The sequence below is a fragment of the Carlito syrichta genome, unplaced genomic scaffold (assembly GCF_000164805.1).
Source record: "Carlito syrichta isolate Samal-C Ts95f unplaced genomic scaffold, Tarsius_syrichta-2.0.1 Scaffold277815, whole genome shotgun sequence".
NCBI classification, from domain to species: Eukaryota; Metazoa; Chordata; class Mammalia; order Primates; family Tarsiidae; genus Carlito; species Carlito syrichta.
In genome coordinates this window covers 440,450-454,848 of record NW_007221911.1, presented here as the reverse complement: position 1 = coordinate 454,848, position 14,399 = coordinate 440,450, and the positions used below count along the sequence as shown (strand labels likewise).

General features: G+C 41.8%; 1 protein-coding gene across 1 annotated transcript in view; it reads left to right on the top strand.

Annotated features, from left to right (window-relative positions):
• Positions 1 to 13,560, top strand: part of LOC103254383 (pappalysin-2-like) — a 158,676-nt gene extending 145,116 nt beyond the window's left edge. Inside the window, exons 19-20 of the mRNA XM_008052475.2 lie at positions 10,726 to 10,824; positions 12,914 to 13,560. Coding sequence (XP_008050666.1) covers positions 10,726 to 10,824; positions 12,914 to 12,988 — 174 coding nt within the window. The 3' untranslated portion in view covers positions 12,989 to 13,560. The remainder of the gene's footprint in view (positions 1 to 10,725; positions 10,825 to 12,913) is intronic.
• The last annotated feature ends 839 nt before the right edge of the window (positions 13,561 to 14,399 follow it).

Here is a 14,399-nt window from a genome sequence, read left to right as displayed (position 1 = left end):
GGGGGAAGTAAAGGCTCAAAGTCCACGCAGGACCTCAGCGATCTGCCTGGGCCTTTCCGTCAGAACCACACACTTCTTTTCTCTTCTCCCAGTGCAGGTTTTCTGCCTCTGACATACCTGTCTCCTTGTCCTATCTCCCTAGCCCCCCAGAGCTGAGCAAGCCCCAGGTCAGAGCATGCACCATCTTGTGGGTGTTTCCATCCTGTGGGCATGGCTTAGAGTAGCAGCTGGTCAGGGGCCCAGAGAAGCTGGCCTGAGTGAGTAGCCACCTAGACAGGTGCCCAGAGCACTTCTAGAAATTCCCACTTTCCTTGGAAAGGGTTCTACAGTGGCCTGAGATTCTGCTCTTGGTTTCATTCATCTGAATCTAAGTTTGGTGTCTAGAAGGGTCTATGGTGAGTGAACCTTACTTAGAAGGGCATGCCAAGCTATTTTCAGGTGATATTTTGCAAAGAGTAATTGATAGTGAAAACAAATATCCGGGGAAGCCTGGGAACAAGATAGGGGAAATAGCTGGATGTGGTGGCATGCACCTATAGTCCCAGCTACTCAGGAGGCTGAGGCAGGAGATCACTTGAGGCCAGGAGTTCAAGACCAGCCTAGGCAACATGACAGATCCAATCTCTTAAGAAATAAAAAACAAACAGGAGAAACAGGAGAGAACAAAAACTGTTCCAGTTTCTTAGTTTTCTAGAGTTGGCTCTAAAGAGGATCCACTAGTTTTACCTACCAAATGTTCACTAAACACAGGATTTATTGCTGATGGAGGGAAAAATAAATAGGAAAGAGAGGAAAATGAAAGTGTCCTTGTCCCCAAGGTCCTTGAAGAGTTTCAGTATCCCATGGTCAAGGTTTCCACCTCCAACCTTGAAACGCAGTAGGCTAAAGAGGAAGCAGGAGAACCCCCAGACAAACAATTGTTAATTCATTGCTCTTGTGAAGAAGAAAGCCAAATGCCATGCAGCACAACTATGGCAGGAGACCTTGTAGGTTGCCTCCACCACTCCCACCGTGAAAAGAAGAAAAAGGAAATCGTGAGATGAATGGGCCCACCAGCCTCACAATGGAGACACCAGTGGGGTCTAGGGCTGTCGTTTTCAATTCTTGTGGGGGTCCAAGCTCAGCCTTTGCTGTGTCACAAACATCAATACTCCAGTAGTTCCCTGGAGTACTCAGATCCTCTGGAGGCTGCTGTCTATACTGGGCAGCGTTTTGGGAGGCCTTGTGTGTGGCTGGATGGGAAGGGAGGTTGGCATTGCTGTAAAATCAGCCATTGAAAGCAAAGGATTGGAAATCACAGATGTCAAATCCAGTCTCCTGCACAGGACTGGCTGCTCCAGAGAAAAGAGGGATCACACAAAGGACAGACTTTCTGGGTTTTTTGTTTGTTTTCAGACATGGAGTTGGGCTTGATGCAGAAGAGTCAACGAGTGACCCTGTATAATAAAGGTTCTGGATGGAGAAGAGCCCTGGGTGCTTCCACAGTCTGCAAAGCATATCTTTTGTAGTTTTGGTAACAGATGGGGATAGAACTAAGGGCAAAAACGCCTTACCGTCGGTGAGGCTCCTGGGTCATAGGAGGGCCAGGACACGTTCCCGTTCCCACCAGTAATGGCCCACAGTGGTGGCTCTCAGCAGTGTGCCAGTTGCAAACCTTGTAGAGGGCTCTGTGGAGGGAGATTCTGTTCTCTCATCTCTGTCCTGGAGAGCCAGGGCTCTAACTTTGAGCTGATGCTTTTCTGGCACAAATATACACAGACTTCACCTGAACACTCCCTGCCCATCTTCACCGTTTGGGGCTTTAACATCATCCACAAGCAACCCCTCCTTCCCAGCCTTGGTATGGGTGCAACCACTCAAGTAGGGCCATGTTGGGTCCCAGAAGAAGGTATGTGGGGAAGCAGGTTGGTGTGTGTTTGTAGTGAGGTGGAAAGTCTGTGTGACTTTGAGTCTATATTTGTAGCTAAATGACGGTTTGCTAGGAGGTTAGTTTTGGCTGAAGAGCAAGTCCCAGGGAGTCTCCTCACCTTCCTGTTTTCCCATGGCACCTGTTAGAGCAGAGGTGTCTGTGATGGTTTGAGGTTTTTCTGAGGTGAAGACACCTAAGCCACCATTACGGTTTTGAGGAGAGCCCTCGTGTTCAAGAATCAGTCAGGCCATGTCCCCTAGGTTTTTACATGCCCAGATCCATTTCCCTTGTCACCAGACTGTCTCTTTTTCATGACATGGATATGCGCATTTGTGTTAATAGTGAAAGGGGCCGAAGGCTCTTAGGGACAAATGCATGCATGGTCTTGACTCTGAGGTGTCAATGGAAGAATCTTATTTTATTTAATTTTATTTTATTCAAGTTTTGGGGCACAAGTGAAGGTTTCTTACATAAGTAATTTGCATGCAGGTAAAATTTGGGCTTTAGCTAATCCTCTTTGCCTGATAGTGGACCAGGTACCCAGCATGTTGCTATAAGCCCTCTCCCTCCCTTGGCAGTGTCTGCTGTCTTCTGATTCACCCTTGTGCTCATGTGACCAGTGATCAGGGCCCACAGATGAGTGAGAACATGCAGTACATAATTAGTTCTTTGTTTCTGCAATAATTTACTTAGAGTAATGGTCTCCAGCTACATCCATATTGCTGCAAAGGGCATGATTTTGTTCTTTATGACTACATAGTATTCCATTGTGTATATGTACCACATTTTCTTTATCCAGCCCACTTTCAATGGGCGTCTGGGTTGGTTCCATGTTTTTGCTGTTGTGAATAGTGCTGCAGTGAACATGTGTGTGCAGGTGTCTTTTTGATAGAGTGATTTATCTTCCTCTGGGTGTATTCCCAGAAGAGAGATTGCTGGATCATATGGAAGCTCAATTTTTAGCTCTTTGAGAAATTACCACACTTTTTCCACAGAAGTTGAACTAGCTTGTATCTCAGCAGGAGAATCTTGATGTTTCTCTGAGCAGAGTTTCTAGGGAGACAACTTGGGCACCAACCTACAATGGCAAAAGCAATGGTAGTTTTCCTGCTGTCTTCATAAAAAGACAATGTATTGAGTGAACTATGGGCCAGACACTGCTCTGAGTATGTCACCTCTGTCTGCTCATTTGTTCCTCAATCCTGTGAAGTCGGTGTTTTATTCTAATTTCCTAACAAGGGCACTGCTGTTTATAGTAATGGATTTTGCTACTTGGCAAAAAGCAGATCCAGGATCTGAGTATAAGTTTACCTAAGGTCATATCCTGTGCTCTTGATCATCATATTCAATAGCCTTGATTGCTTCCTGGGTGGATGCTTTTAAAGCTCTGCCTGCCTTAAAGTTTATGACAACATGACGGGTGAAAGAAATCATTTGATCTTGTTCTGCTTGTTTTTCTTTTTCCCTCTCAATTTATCTCAACTATTTCTCTTAGAGAAGATTAATTTTTGTACTACTTGATTATTTCTCTTCGAAGACTTTGCTTTGGTTCTCATGTCAGATATAGATAAGCTGATTATACCATGCTTCTCTTATATCACATTACACATTGCCTTTTGTGAGGGTCTGGTGGGTTGCACAGGCAGAGATTTGAGACCCCACACAGAAGTTGTATGACTTCACATGCAGCAGTAATGCACAATAGGCCACAAGACTAGAAGCCAAGTTGGCATAGCTCTGATTATCCAATAGCATTCCTTTGTTGCCTTTCTTTCAATTATATCTTGCTCATCTATCATTTGCAGAATTGACCCTTGACCTTTGAGGAGGTATTTTCTGTAGTTCCAGCTGTTGGCTGGAAACTCAGCAGAACCTTAATATCTTATTGATCAGTGACTGAGCCAAGACCTGGACTGAGTCATGTGGAGCTCAGGCTGTAGGCAGGAGCAAACCTCTTGCCTTTCAGGTGAGCTGAGCTAACCACAAAGCCTCACCATGTGACTGTACCATTCCATATCAGGCTTCAAAACATAGTCTTTTTATTAAGATACTAACAGGGTCAATTGAAATTTTCCCACCTTGCAAAGGGACAAGACCTAGGCCTCTGTTCCTGGCTATCTGTTCAAGTCTGACTTGATTATAGATATTTATAAACATTCCTAGGACAGCTATGGTTTACTGCCTTCACTCTGCTCTTTTCTGGGTTTTTTTCTTGCTATGGGCCTTTGAGAAATTTTCCTTCCTTTCATATGATCCCAACTGTGGAACTGAGAGGATATTGTTATCCTCTCAGTTTTATTCAACATTTTTAGATGTTTTATAGAGAGATAATTTTCAGGGGGTATATTTTCCTACCTTTTCCTACTTCCAGAATGGATGTGTACTATATTTTGCAGCTAGAAGAAATACATACATACACACACACACACACACACACACACACACACACACACACACACACAACATATGTACACATGATCTACACATATATGTACATATGTGGTTTATCTCAACTCCAATGTCTACAGTGTCTATATTTATAGTAAAAAAAAAAAGAATAGATACCCATAAAAGCTGGACTGTGTCTACTTATATGATTCATATGAAGTAATTCATATGCCCAGCAATTTTTTCAGTAGTAGAGGAATAATGAAAAAGAAGGATCTGATCATAAAGTATGCTAAAAAGTGCAGTTTGTCTCCTACTTCAAAACAGGATGATCATATTTATATATTTGTTGAAAATCTGCGGTGCATCAGGCACTGAACTAGCAGCTGGGACTACAAAGATGATTAGATCTTGAGTCTTTGATAGCACATTCAGAGTGTTAAGTCCTGTAATAAATATATGGATAAAATATACCATAACTCAGAGAAGGGAAAATTCTCTATGTCTAGGAAGCCATATGAGATTTTTTAGGAGACTGTATCAAGAAAACTTTCTGCACAATCCATTACAAGATATCTTTCTATTTTAATTTTACATTTTCCACAAAGACTGTTGCAAACCCACAAATGTGATACCACTGGAATCTTCCCAGCCTGAGGGGTGAACAATGGACTGGAACAGCTCCATTTCCTTTTTTCCTCAGATAACTATAGTGAGTAGCAGAATGGCTGGCTTTGGCATTCTGAGGCTTGGACTTAAATGTGTCTGGGCTGCGGGCATCTGTTGATGTGATTGGAGCACTGTGTTGCTTTCTCCTGGGGATCAGCTTCCAGGGAAGCATTGGCCTACCCGAAGCTTCAAAGGAGCTCTAGTGCCAGGAAGCTTTTTTGGCATGAACCTTGACCCCAAACTGAGAAACATACACGTGGGATTGTGGGGGTCCAGAGGAATTGAGATTCTATGTGGTTCTTTCTTTCTTTCTTTCTTTCTTTCTTTTCTTTCTTTCTTTCTTTCTTTCTTTCTTTCTTTCTTTCTTTCTTTCTCTTTCTTTCTTTCTTTCTTTCTTTCCTTCTTTCTTTCTTTCCTTCTTTCTTTCTTTCTTGTTAGAGTACTAGGTTCACTTCATATTAATGTCTCTGTACTAAGGCCCTTTTGTAGAGGTTTCAAAGGAGTATAAGTTCCCCTTTCTTTACCAATAAATTAGAAATGAATGAAGTCATTGGACAGTGGTAGTAAGTCATTGGACATATGGTATAATAGAAGGAATATCAGATCAGGAATCGAGAGACCTGGGTTCTATTTCCAGAATTGCTTCTAACTAGTCATGAAAATAAGACAGTTCAACTCTTTAAGGCTCCATTTCATCATTTGTAAAATGAAGGATTTGTACCAAATAGTCTTTAGGGCTTCTTCTAGCCTTAAAATTTTATGTATCTATGGTCCTTTGGAAAAATCTGTTCGACATATTGATTTCATTTCCTTTGGCTATAGATCCAGTAGTGGCATTGCTGGATCAAATAATTTGCATTTCCACCAACAGTGTGCAAGAGTTCCCTTTTCTCCACATCTTCACCAGCACTTGTGATCTAGCATCTTCTTGATAAGCAAGTAGTGTTCTGATCATCAGGGGTCCTCAAAGCACCCCCAAGCTTTGCCCTCGAGCTCCAAAGAGAGACCTTGTGAAAGGCCTCCACTTTTGATGTCCTTTGCAGTATTTGGATATGAAGCCCAGGAAGTATGAGCACAGTAGCAGAACCACAGGATGAGAAGGAGAAAAATGAAGATCAAGTCAGAGGTCACCATTAATTGAAGAGCCAGAGAAAAAGAGAAAACTAGTGCACAAATGTGTACACATTTACATAAGGATTTCCATCAGCTGCAAGGAATCCCCTGGGTGCAGCCCAACAGCTGCTTTGGAAAAGAGCTTTTTTCAGGCCTGATGGAGCCCAATCAATATAAAGAAATGGATGTCGGTCTGATTTGTCATTCATATAATTGGAAGGTGTGTCCAGAAATGATGTGGGAGACAGAAAATAGTGTTTGACAACACAACAGGCAAAGGTTTGCTTAATGTCTTCTCTTGGTCTAAAACATTTCTGGAGATGATACAACAGGATTCAGTCCCATGCCTTACCTCCAATAATACAGTCCCTTTTAGCTGAGATCCTGACCTGTAAGTTAGCAGAGCAGAAGGTCTAAAGTCCAAACTAACTTTTCTAAAACATCAGTGCTGTCTTGAGTTCTGTTGTAAGCTGTAGAGGAACAATGTTCTTAATCTGATTCAAGTAAGACTGATTATTATTAGCCAATCTTCCAAAGTTTATTCAATTCTTCCTATGAATGGGTTCTGTAATAGGCAGCCTGGGACCAACCACCCCTTTATTTCTACTCCCTTTTCCTTAGACAGATCTCTCAGGCTCCTCTTCCCCTCACAATCATCCAGTCCTAAACTCTTCTCCACAGGGCCTGGATATTGTGGAGACAACCCATGAAAGCAGTCCCTAACCCCCCAAATCTGGATTAGTTCACACTGAGCTAAAATTGCTGAGGCCATATTTTATTTATCTGTGTTTCCCAATGACAATACTGGCACACATAGGTGTGGTATAGAGAATGTTGAGTGACAGAATGAATGACCACACCCATGGATAACAGTCAGGGCCACCATTTCTATGGCTAACACCCCATAGCAACCATAAAAAAGAAGATATCAACAGATTATATCACATAAAGAAGAAATTGTGTTTACTTTTGGGATGTTTCCAACATGGCATAGGTAGGATACACTGGCAGTCTTTCCTCTTTATATTTTACCACTTATACACAGTCCCTTATTGGGCCACATCATTTGTCTGGAACACAGCTAACAGCAATTCACTGTCAAAAAAAGTCTTCTTTTTTTTCCTGTGTTGAAGTCTCACACTGTCACCCCGGCTGGAGTGCAGTGACACACCCACAGCCACCCTAGCATCGGCCTTCTGGGCTCTGGTGATCCTTCTACCTCAGTCTTCCAAGCAGCCAGAACTACAGACATGCACTACCATGCCTAACTATTTTTTTATTTTATTGTAGAGACAAGGTCTTGCCAAGTTGTCCAGGTTGGTCTCGAACCCACAGGCTCAGGCAATCCACTTGCCTTGGCCTCCCAAAATGCTGGGATTACAGGCTGCACCACCAAGTCCAGCCAAGAAAAACCTTCTTTTAACAACTAACATAGGTATCCTAAAGTATATATCATAAGAAGAGTAATCCAAGCTTTCTCTCTCAGATTTATGTATTTACTTTAGGCATAATTCTAAAGCCTTGACTTTGTGGTTCAAAGATAAATCACTCCCGGGAGAGAGAGAGAGAGAGAGAGAGAGAGAGAGTGTGTGTGTGTGTGTGTGTGTGTGTGTGTGGTGTGTGTGTGTGTGTGTGTGTGTGTGTGTGTGTGTGTGTGTGTTAGCAAAGGGGAGAGTCTTCTTGCACAATGAAAATAATCAATGTTCATGTTGATGACTCTGGGTTCTATAAGTTGTTAAAAAGCAGGGAAAAAGGTATTTTGTAAAGATTTTTTCTTTTATCAAAATGTTTCTAATGAAAATGACAGAGGACCCTTAAAGGCATAGACTTCAGGCATTTGAAATATGCTCTTATATGGAACACTTTATTTTCTGGCGTTACAGAATAAATGAGGTATACGTATGGATGGTGAAATTCACCTGTGTACACAGAGGAGAAACCAAGCCTAGTACCTTTCCTTGGGAAAATTTCCTGAAGGGAAGAGTGATATCCCACATCTGACACCTTCCAATTATTGAAATTAAAATCTTTCAGTCTGCATTCAGTTTTCAGATATTTTTAAATTTTGGATCAATTAGTCATTTTCCCTTCCTATTTTTTCATTGGGACTTTGAACTCAAGGTGCCGAGCTTCCCAGGCACATGTTGCCATAGGAGACTCTGTTTGTTGAGGGTGGAGTGGTTGTTTTTGGCAGGTTGGGGGAGGAGCAATTAATTCTAATAGGTATATAGTAAATTAAACACAGGTCTTTCCAACCCTTCTCTGTATTTCTTTTTATAAACTCCCTTCTCTTTCCAGTGGACTCTTTAAGAACAGAAAATAAGGAGCTTCTAGAAATATTTTCTGTGCAATGACAATAGAAGTCCAGTGGGACCTAGAGAAGGTCACCTAGACCATTGCCACTCTTTTCAAAGTACCTTCCCTAGTGTTCTTGAGATGAGAAGCCATCCTTGATGAAGACTTTAAAAAGACAAATTCCCCAGGATCCTATACTAACCCATGCAAATGTTTAGGTTATTCTTATGAAAAGGAAGCTATCTTTAGATCTACCTTTAATCCTGCATTCTGAAGAAATCTACCTTTAATCCTGCATTCTGAAGACCATACTTACATGCATAGGGAAAGCGTTTGAGTTCTTGTTGTAGATTTTTAGAGACAATTACATGGAAAATAAAGAGGGAACTTACTAAGTTTGACAATGAGTCAGTCGGGGTTGAAGGAAAAGTAACAGATGTCGTGTTAGATGAGTAAAATATTCTCCTAGCACTTGAAAAAGAAAAAGAAAACTCTGGGGGATCTCAGTAGACATAACTGGTCCTTCTGTGGAAACCCAAGAGCATCTATACATGTTCAAGATCTACTAAATGTCTTTTGACTCAAACTATATGGCTGCAATTTTGGACCTGAGTCTTGATTGTATACTTATTCCAAGTTCTCTAGAGCCAGAATAACTGGCTCCAGTATTAAAGACAAAAGCTCATCTCGGAATCTTTGTCTTGCACCCCAGTGAGGTCTGTGTTGAAAACAGAATTCATTTTCACTTCCTGCTTTCAACTGACATTGCTGTGCAGCTGTGTGACAGCTGTTGAGTTTCACCACACAAGTAGCAGCTTCTTGGTGGCTGGCAAATGGATATACATCTGGAATGATGTTCAAATGACCTCAAGACCCCATAGAATAAATCAAAACATTGAAGTAATAACTTGGATAAGCTCATTCTGATGTAACGCAATTGCTGAAAATTATTTAATGGCCATTTTTTAGTTGAGTGATCCAGTCCATCAAAGCACATTAAATTAGGGAACAGTCCTTCTATTTGACATTTAAGGAGGGTGGGGAGAGAAAAAGTGATTTGAACGTGTAAACTGAAAGTGTTCTCAGGACTCAAGGGTTCTGTGGTCCAAAGAGTTTGACCATGAGGTATCTCCTGAGGCATTCCAGTTGGGCATCTGCTTAGGGTGGGGAGCAGCCAGCGTTATTGATCAGGTGGGCTGGCTGGCTTCCCCACCGGGCAGCTGTGAGGCAGTGTTTTCTTTCACAGATAGTGTTCTGGAGAAACAATGCATTGGGCTGCTGAGCTATTTTTTAACCGCTGTTGCTGTTCTTATCATACATTCCCTTTTGGGGTGAAACACTCTATTAACTCTGGTTTGGCTTAAACCCCTTCTCCATTTTGGTTCCTGTTAACTTGCAGCAGTAACAGGAGTGGATGGAAACTGTTTGGCTCTCTTTGCTCTTGCCCTGTGTCTAGCTGCCGTGCATGAGGTGGCTGTATATATGGGAATATTTTTGTTCCAGCACTGATGTCTTTAATCCTAGGAACACTGCAGGCTGGCCAGACATCATTTGAGTCTTTAGCACCCAAGACTACTCAGGTCTCTAAGGATCAGTCTTCAGTGCACCAGGAGAAGGGGTGGAAGTTGGTCCTTAGTATGTGAAAAGTAGCACAAAGTCAAGATGTGTGACATCTGGTGCCAAGTTCTGCCTGACCCTGTTATGTGAATTGGGGTAATTCTTTTTTGAGTTGGAGTCTCACTCTGTCACCCAGGATGGAGGGCAGTGGCAGATTCACAGCTACCGCAGCCTCAACCTGCTGGGCTCAGGTGATCGTTCTGCTTTAGCCATCCAAGTAGCTGGAACTGAAGGCACAAGCCACTGTGTCCAGCAAGTTTTTCTTGATTTATTGTAGAGATGAGGTCTTGCCAAGTTGCCCAGGCTAGTCTCGAACCCATGGGCACAGGCAATCCTCTCACCTCGGCCTCCCAAAGGGATTATAGGCGAGAGCCACCATGCCCCTCATGAGGTTATTCTTATTATCTCTATGCATCTCCATTTCCTCACTGATAAAGTGGAACTTTTAAATCCAATCCTGCCTACTGCACAGGCTTTCTCCAATGATAAACAGAGTTAAATTATGTGGTACTGTTTTGTAACCTACATAGTATAAAAATCTATTATTACAAGAAGGCGAAAAAGTTGGTTGAAGAGTTTAAATGACCCATCCCACACCTTAGAGGAGGCCAGAAGTGGCACTGTAGGTGAAAATTTGACAGCTCCTTAGAGCCAATGGTTTGAGGTTTGTCAACTTGAGACTTTAGGTCGCTATGTTTTTTGTACTGAGATGCTGCCTTCCAACCTCCTTACAGCCTTTCCAAGCAGATGGTTGGTGTGACACTATCAACAACCGGGCCTACTGCAACTATGATGGGGGAGACTGCTGCTCCTCTACACTCTCTTCCAAGAAGGTAAGAAAACCTGGGAGTGGGGGTTGGGGGCAGTGGCTTCAGGAATAAAGTCAGGGTCTTTAGCTAGCTCTCCTTTATGGTGCTTCATAATGGGTTTTTATTCAATAGCCAGGAGGACATTATAATGAATAGACATTGGAGTTTCTAAAGTGATAGAATCAAGAGTAGCATAGGTTCTTAGCAAACATGAGCTCTTTAATTGTGAGTTCAGTGATTTTTTCAGAAAAGCCATGGCTTTTGCTACTGAGAGATGCATACCTGCTTATCATCATTGCCCAGGAAACTTCTCTGTAGGTAGAAAAAATAATAGTCTCTACCACTTGGAAGAGCAGGATTACCAATGAGGTGCTATTCAGTTACTAGCCATCCTCATAATTAAATCAACAATCTCACATAGTGTATTATAAACATCTTGCAGGCATATGTTGAATGGCTGCCACCAATCACCCGAGCTGTAATCCTTTCTTGATGTCCTTTATCCCTGTTACTCTTGCTATGTTAAATTAGCAAATAGACTCAAACAAAGCCTATAAAATTGAATAGGTTAAAATTTTGTAATCATACGGGTAAAAATTCAAGTGCTTTAAAGATACTTGAAGCTCACTGGTCAATTTGATTAGTCAGAAATATGCAAGAGATGTTATTTCTTTCCTTGTACATGTCTCCATGATGAAACCACACCTACCATGATCACCTACATGCAGACCTGAATACAACATCTCTTCATTGCGAATATTTACTGTTTCTCGCCATGTGCCAGGCACTGTTCTCACCACCTATGTGAATTAATTTATTTAATGCAGAGTGCTCAGGGGCTCATCATACTACCATTCAATTGGGTCATCTTCAGCTCTAAAAACCAATAAATTCCAAACTAAGAAAAACAGATCAAGAGCTTAGACTACAGGTCAGAAATCAGGTCAACTGTCTGTATACAGGAAGGCATGATCACTCTGAGAGAAAGCAGTTCTCTGCCCGTCTTATACTCTGCAAATCTAGTGTTTGTCTTTAATGAATGTTAATGCCAGAATACGTAAGAACTGGGATTGAAAAGGCACTTCACCCTTCTGTTGACTCCTAACTCACTTTTACTTCATATATGAAAATATGCTGGAAAATTTCCCCATAAAACCCCACCCTTTCTCCAACCCGCTTGCCCAATCACCAAGCCTTTGTCTTCAGTGTTCTTGGACTAGCATTGAATGTGATATGCCTATTTACTTTTATCTCATTAAATTGTTAGTGCCCCAAAGGGAAAAAGCATTGCCACTTTTATATCATGTCTCCCAAATGCCCAATTATCTCCAATGCTAGTTATGGACACTCAAAAAGTGGTGTTTATCTGTTGTTAGCAATGCAAGGAAGATAACTTTTGCTGGACCATGTCTGGCATGGGGGAGGGATAATTACATGGAAGGAAGGCCATATGGCCACAAATGTTTGGGGAGATACAATGTTTCACCAAGCCAAAGCATATCCTGGGCTTAAGAAAGGCAAAAACTTACCTCTGTGAAGATGGCAAAGATGATCTTATTGTACCAAGAACATTGAGGAGTAGGAGTCAAGAGAGTCAATCTGAAGTGTCTTGGCTTTCTGTATAATAGTGGCATTACCTTATGTAAAGTCTCCCAACTTCTCTTGCCATTCCCTGAAAGAGAATTTGCTAACATTCATCCTTCCTACTTTGCATGAATTTTGTGAGATGATAGAAACAAAAACATAAGAGTAATAGTTTTAGACATTAATGATAATATTAGAAGGAGTAGAGTAATAATTAGAGGTGCCTGGCAATGTATAATTGCTTTATACCCATTATCTCGTTTGAACCACACCAATACCCTCTGAGGTAGTTTCTGTTGTCCTCATCACCTTATATACGAAGAAAGTGAAGCAAGGAAGGATTACCTTGTCCCAGGTAACATGGTGACACTGTGTGTTAGTGGAAGAACTCAGTGTTAATCTCAGGTCTGTGATATCAACACATAGTCCCACAATTACTCCAGGACCAAGTGAGAAAAGGGAAAGCTGGTTAAAAAGTGTGAAGCTTACACAAAAATGGGTTACTTCAACTTCTCTTTCATTGCCCTAGGTCATTCCATTTGCTGTTGACTGTGACCAAGATGAATGCACCTGCAGAGACCCCAAGGCAGAAGAAAATCAGTAACTGTGGCATCAAGCCCCTCCCTCCACTGCCCTGGAGTCAGTAAGAAAGAGAGGCCAACACAGGAGGAAAAGAAGGGTGAATGAAGAAAAAAGATCATGACATGGAGGAAGGAGGAAGCATGTGAAGGATCTTATAAGAAATGCAAGAGGATATTTCTAGGTGCCAACTAGTGCATCAAGTAGCCCAAGTAGGTAAGAATCATAGGCAAAAGTTTCTTTAAAGTGGAAGTTGATTAATGTGGAAGGAGAAATATGGTAGATATACAAGGACCCTACTCCCCCACTTATATTCTACTCAACCCATCCTCAACTCTTGCCCTGTTCCCCGCAAGGCACCCTGCCCTGCCAACTCTACAGTCCCAGTTAACTTGTAAACCAATACCAAAATGCTAGAAGAGAAGTTGACCAGAACACTCTGTGCATACCCTTTGTGAATGGATTGCCATTTTCAGGGCTTGTCTGCTCTAAACTGGCTTTTCTCTTTCTTTTGTGTAGTCTCCCTTAATAATGAGGTTAGTTATTAATTCTTTATGAGTATTTAAACATAATTATATAAATATATTATATATATTATATTTTTTGCTGTTTACTAAGCTAAAAATTATCCATTGTTCCACTCATGCTGCTGTGAAGTTCACGTTCAAAATGAATGCTGAGGCTTTGAGAATAGAAAGACAAGTTCTCTTCCATCTGTCTATTGATGAGGACTGGCAGACTGGATGGGAAGTGGAGGAGGAGAGAGTAATTATTAGATGGAATTCTGGATGTTAGCAGTCAGTAATCATCTTTTTATGACCATGGAGCTGGACCCACTTGAAGGAGATGGGGAGTTAGAATGATAATACTAAAGGGCCTGAAAGTTGGATGTGAGTACCCATTGGTGTTGGGTCCAGGAGAACTAGAATATGGTTCTTGAGTCTCTGTCCAAAAATAATCTATTAACCTTTTCCCACTTCTCAGAAGAACTCTTGATTGGAGTTGGTGATATCCAGGATTGTCTACACTTTCATATGTACCTGTTGCAAGTGTGGTGTCAGCCAGTTAGCTCATTAACAAGTTTGTATTAGGGCTCATTCTCCAGTCACCAGGATCATGAGAACTCACACCCTCCTCATACTTGGCCTGTGGTCTCACTCCTTGTAAGAACTCCCCAAGCCAAGCCATCACAAATAACCACATGACCAATTGTTGATTTCTGGGAAGAAAAAAAATGTTACAGAAATGACATAAGAGAAACATGGAAGGAGATGAAGGAACATGTGGGGATGGTAGAGCCAAAGGAGGCCTCAGAAAGGTAAGCTGTCAGGGTTAAATCAGGGCTGGGCGTGAGGCTGAAAGAAGTCAAGGAGACTCAGGCCTTGTTCTTGGTCTCCAACAAGACCAGAGTGGGCCCTCTGAGCACTCTGAGAATC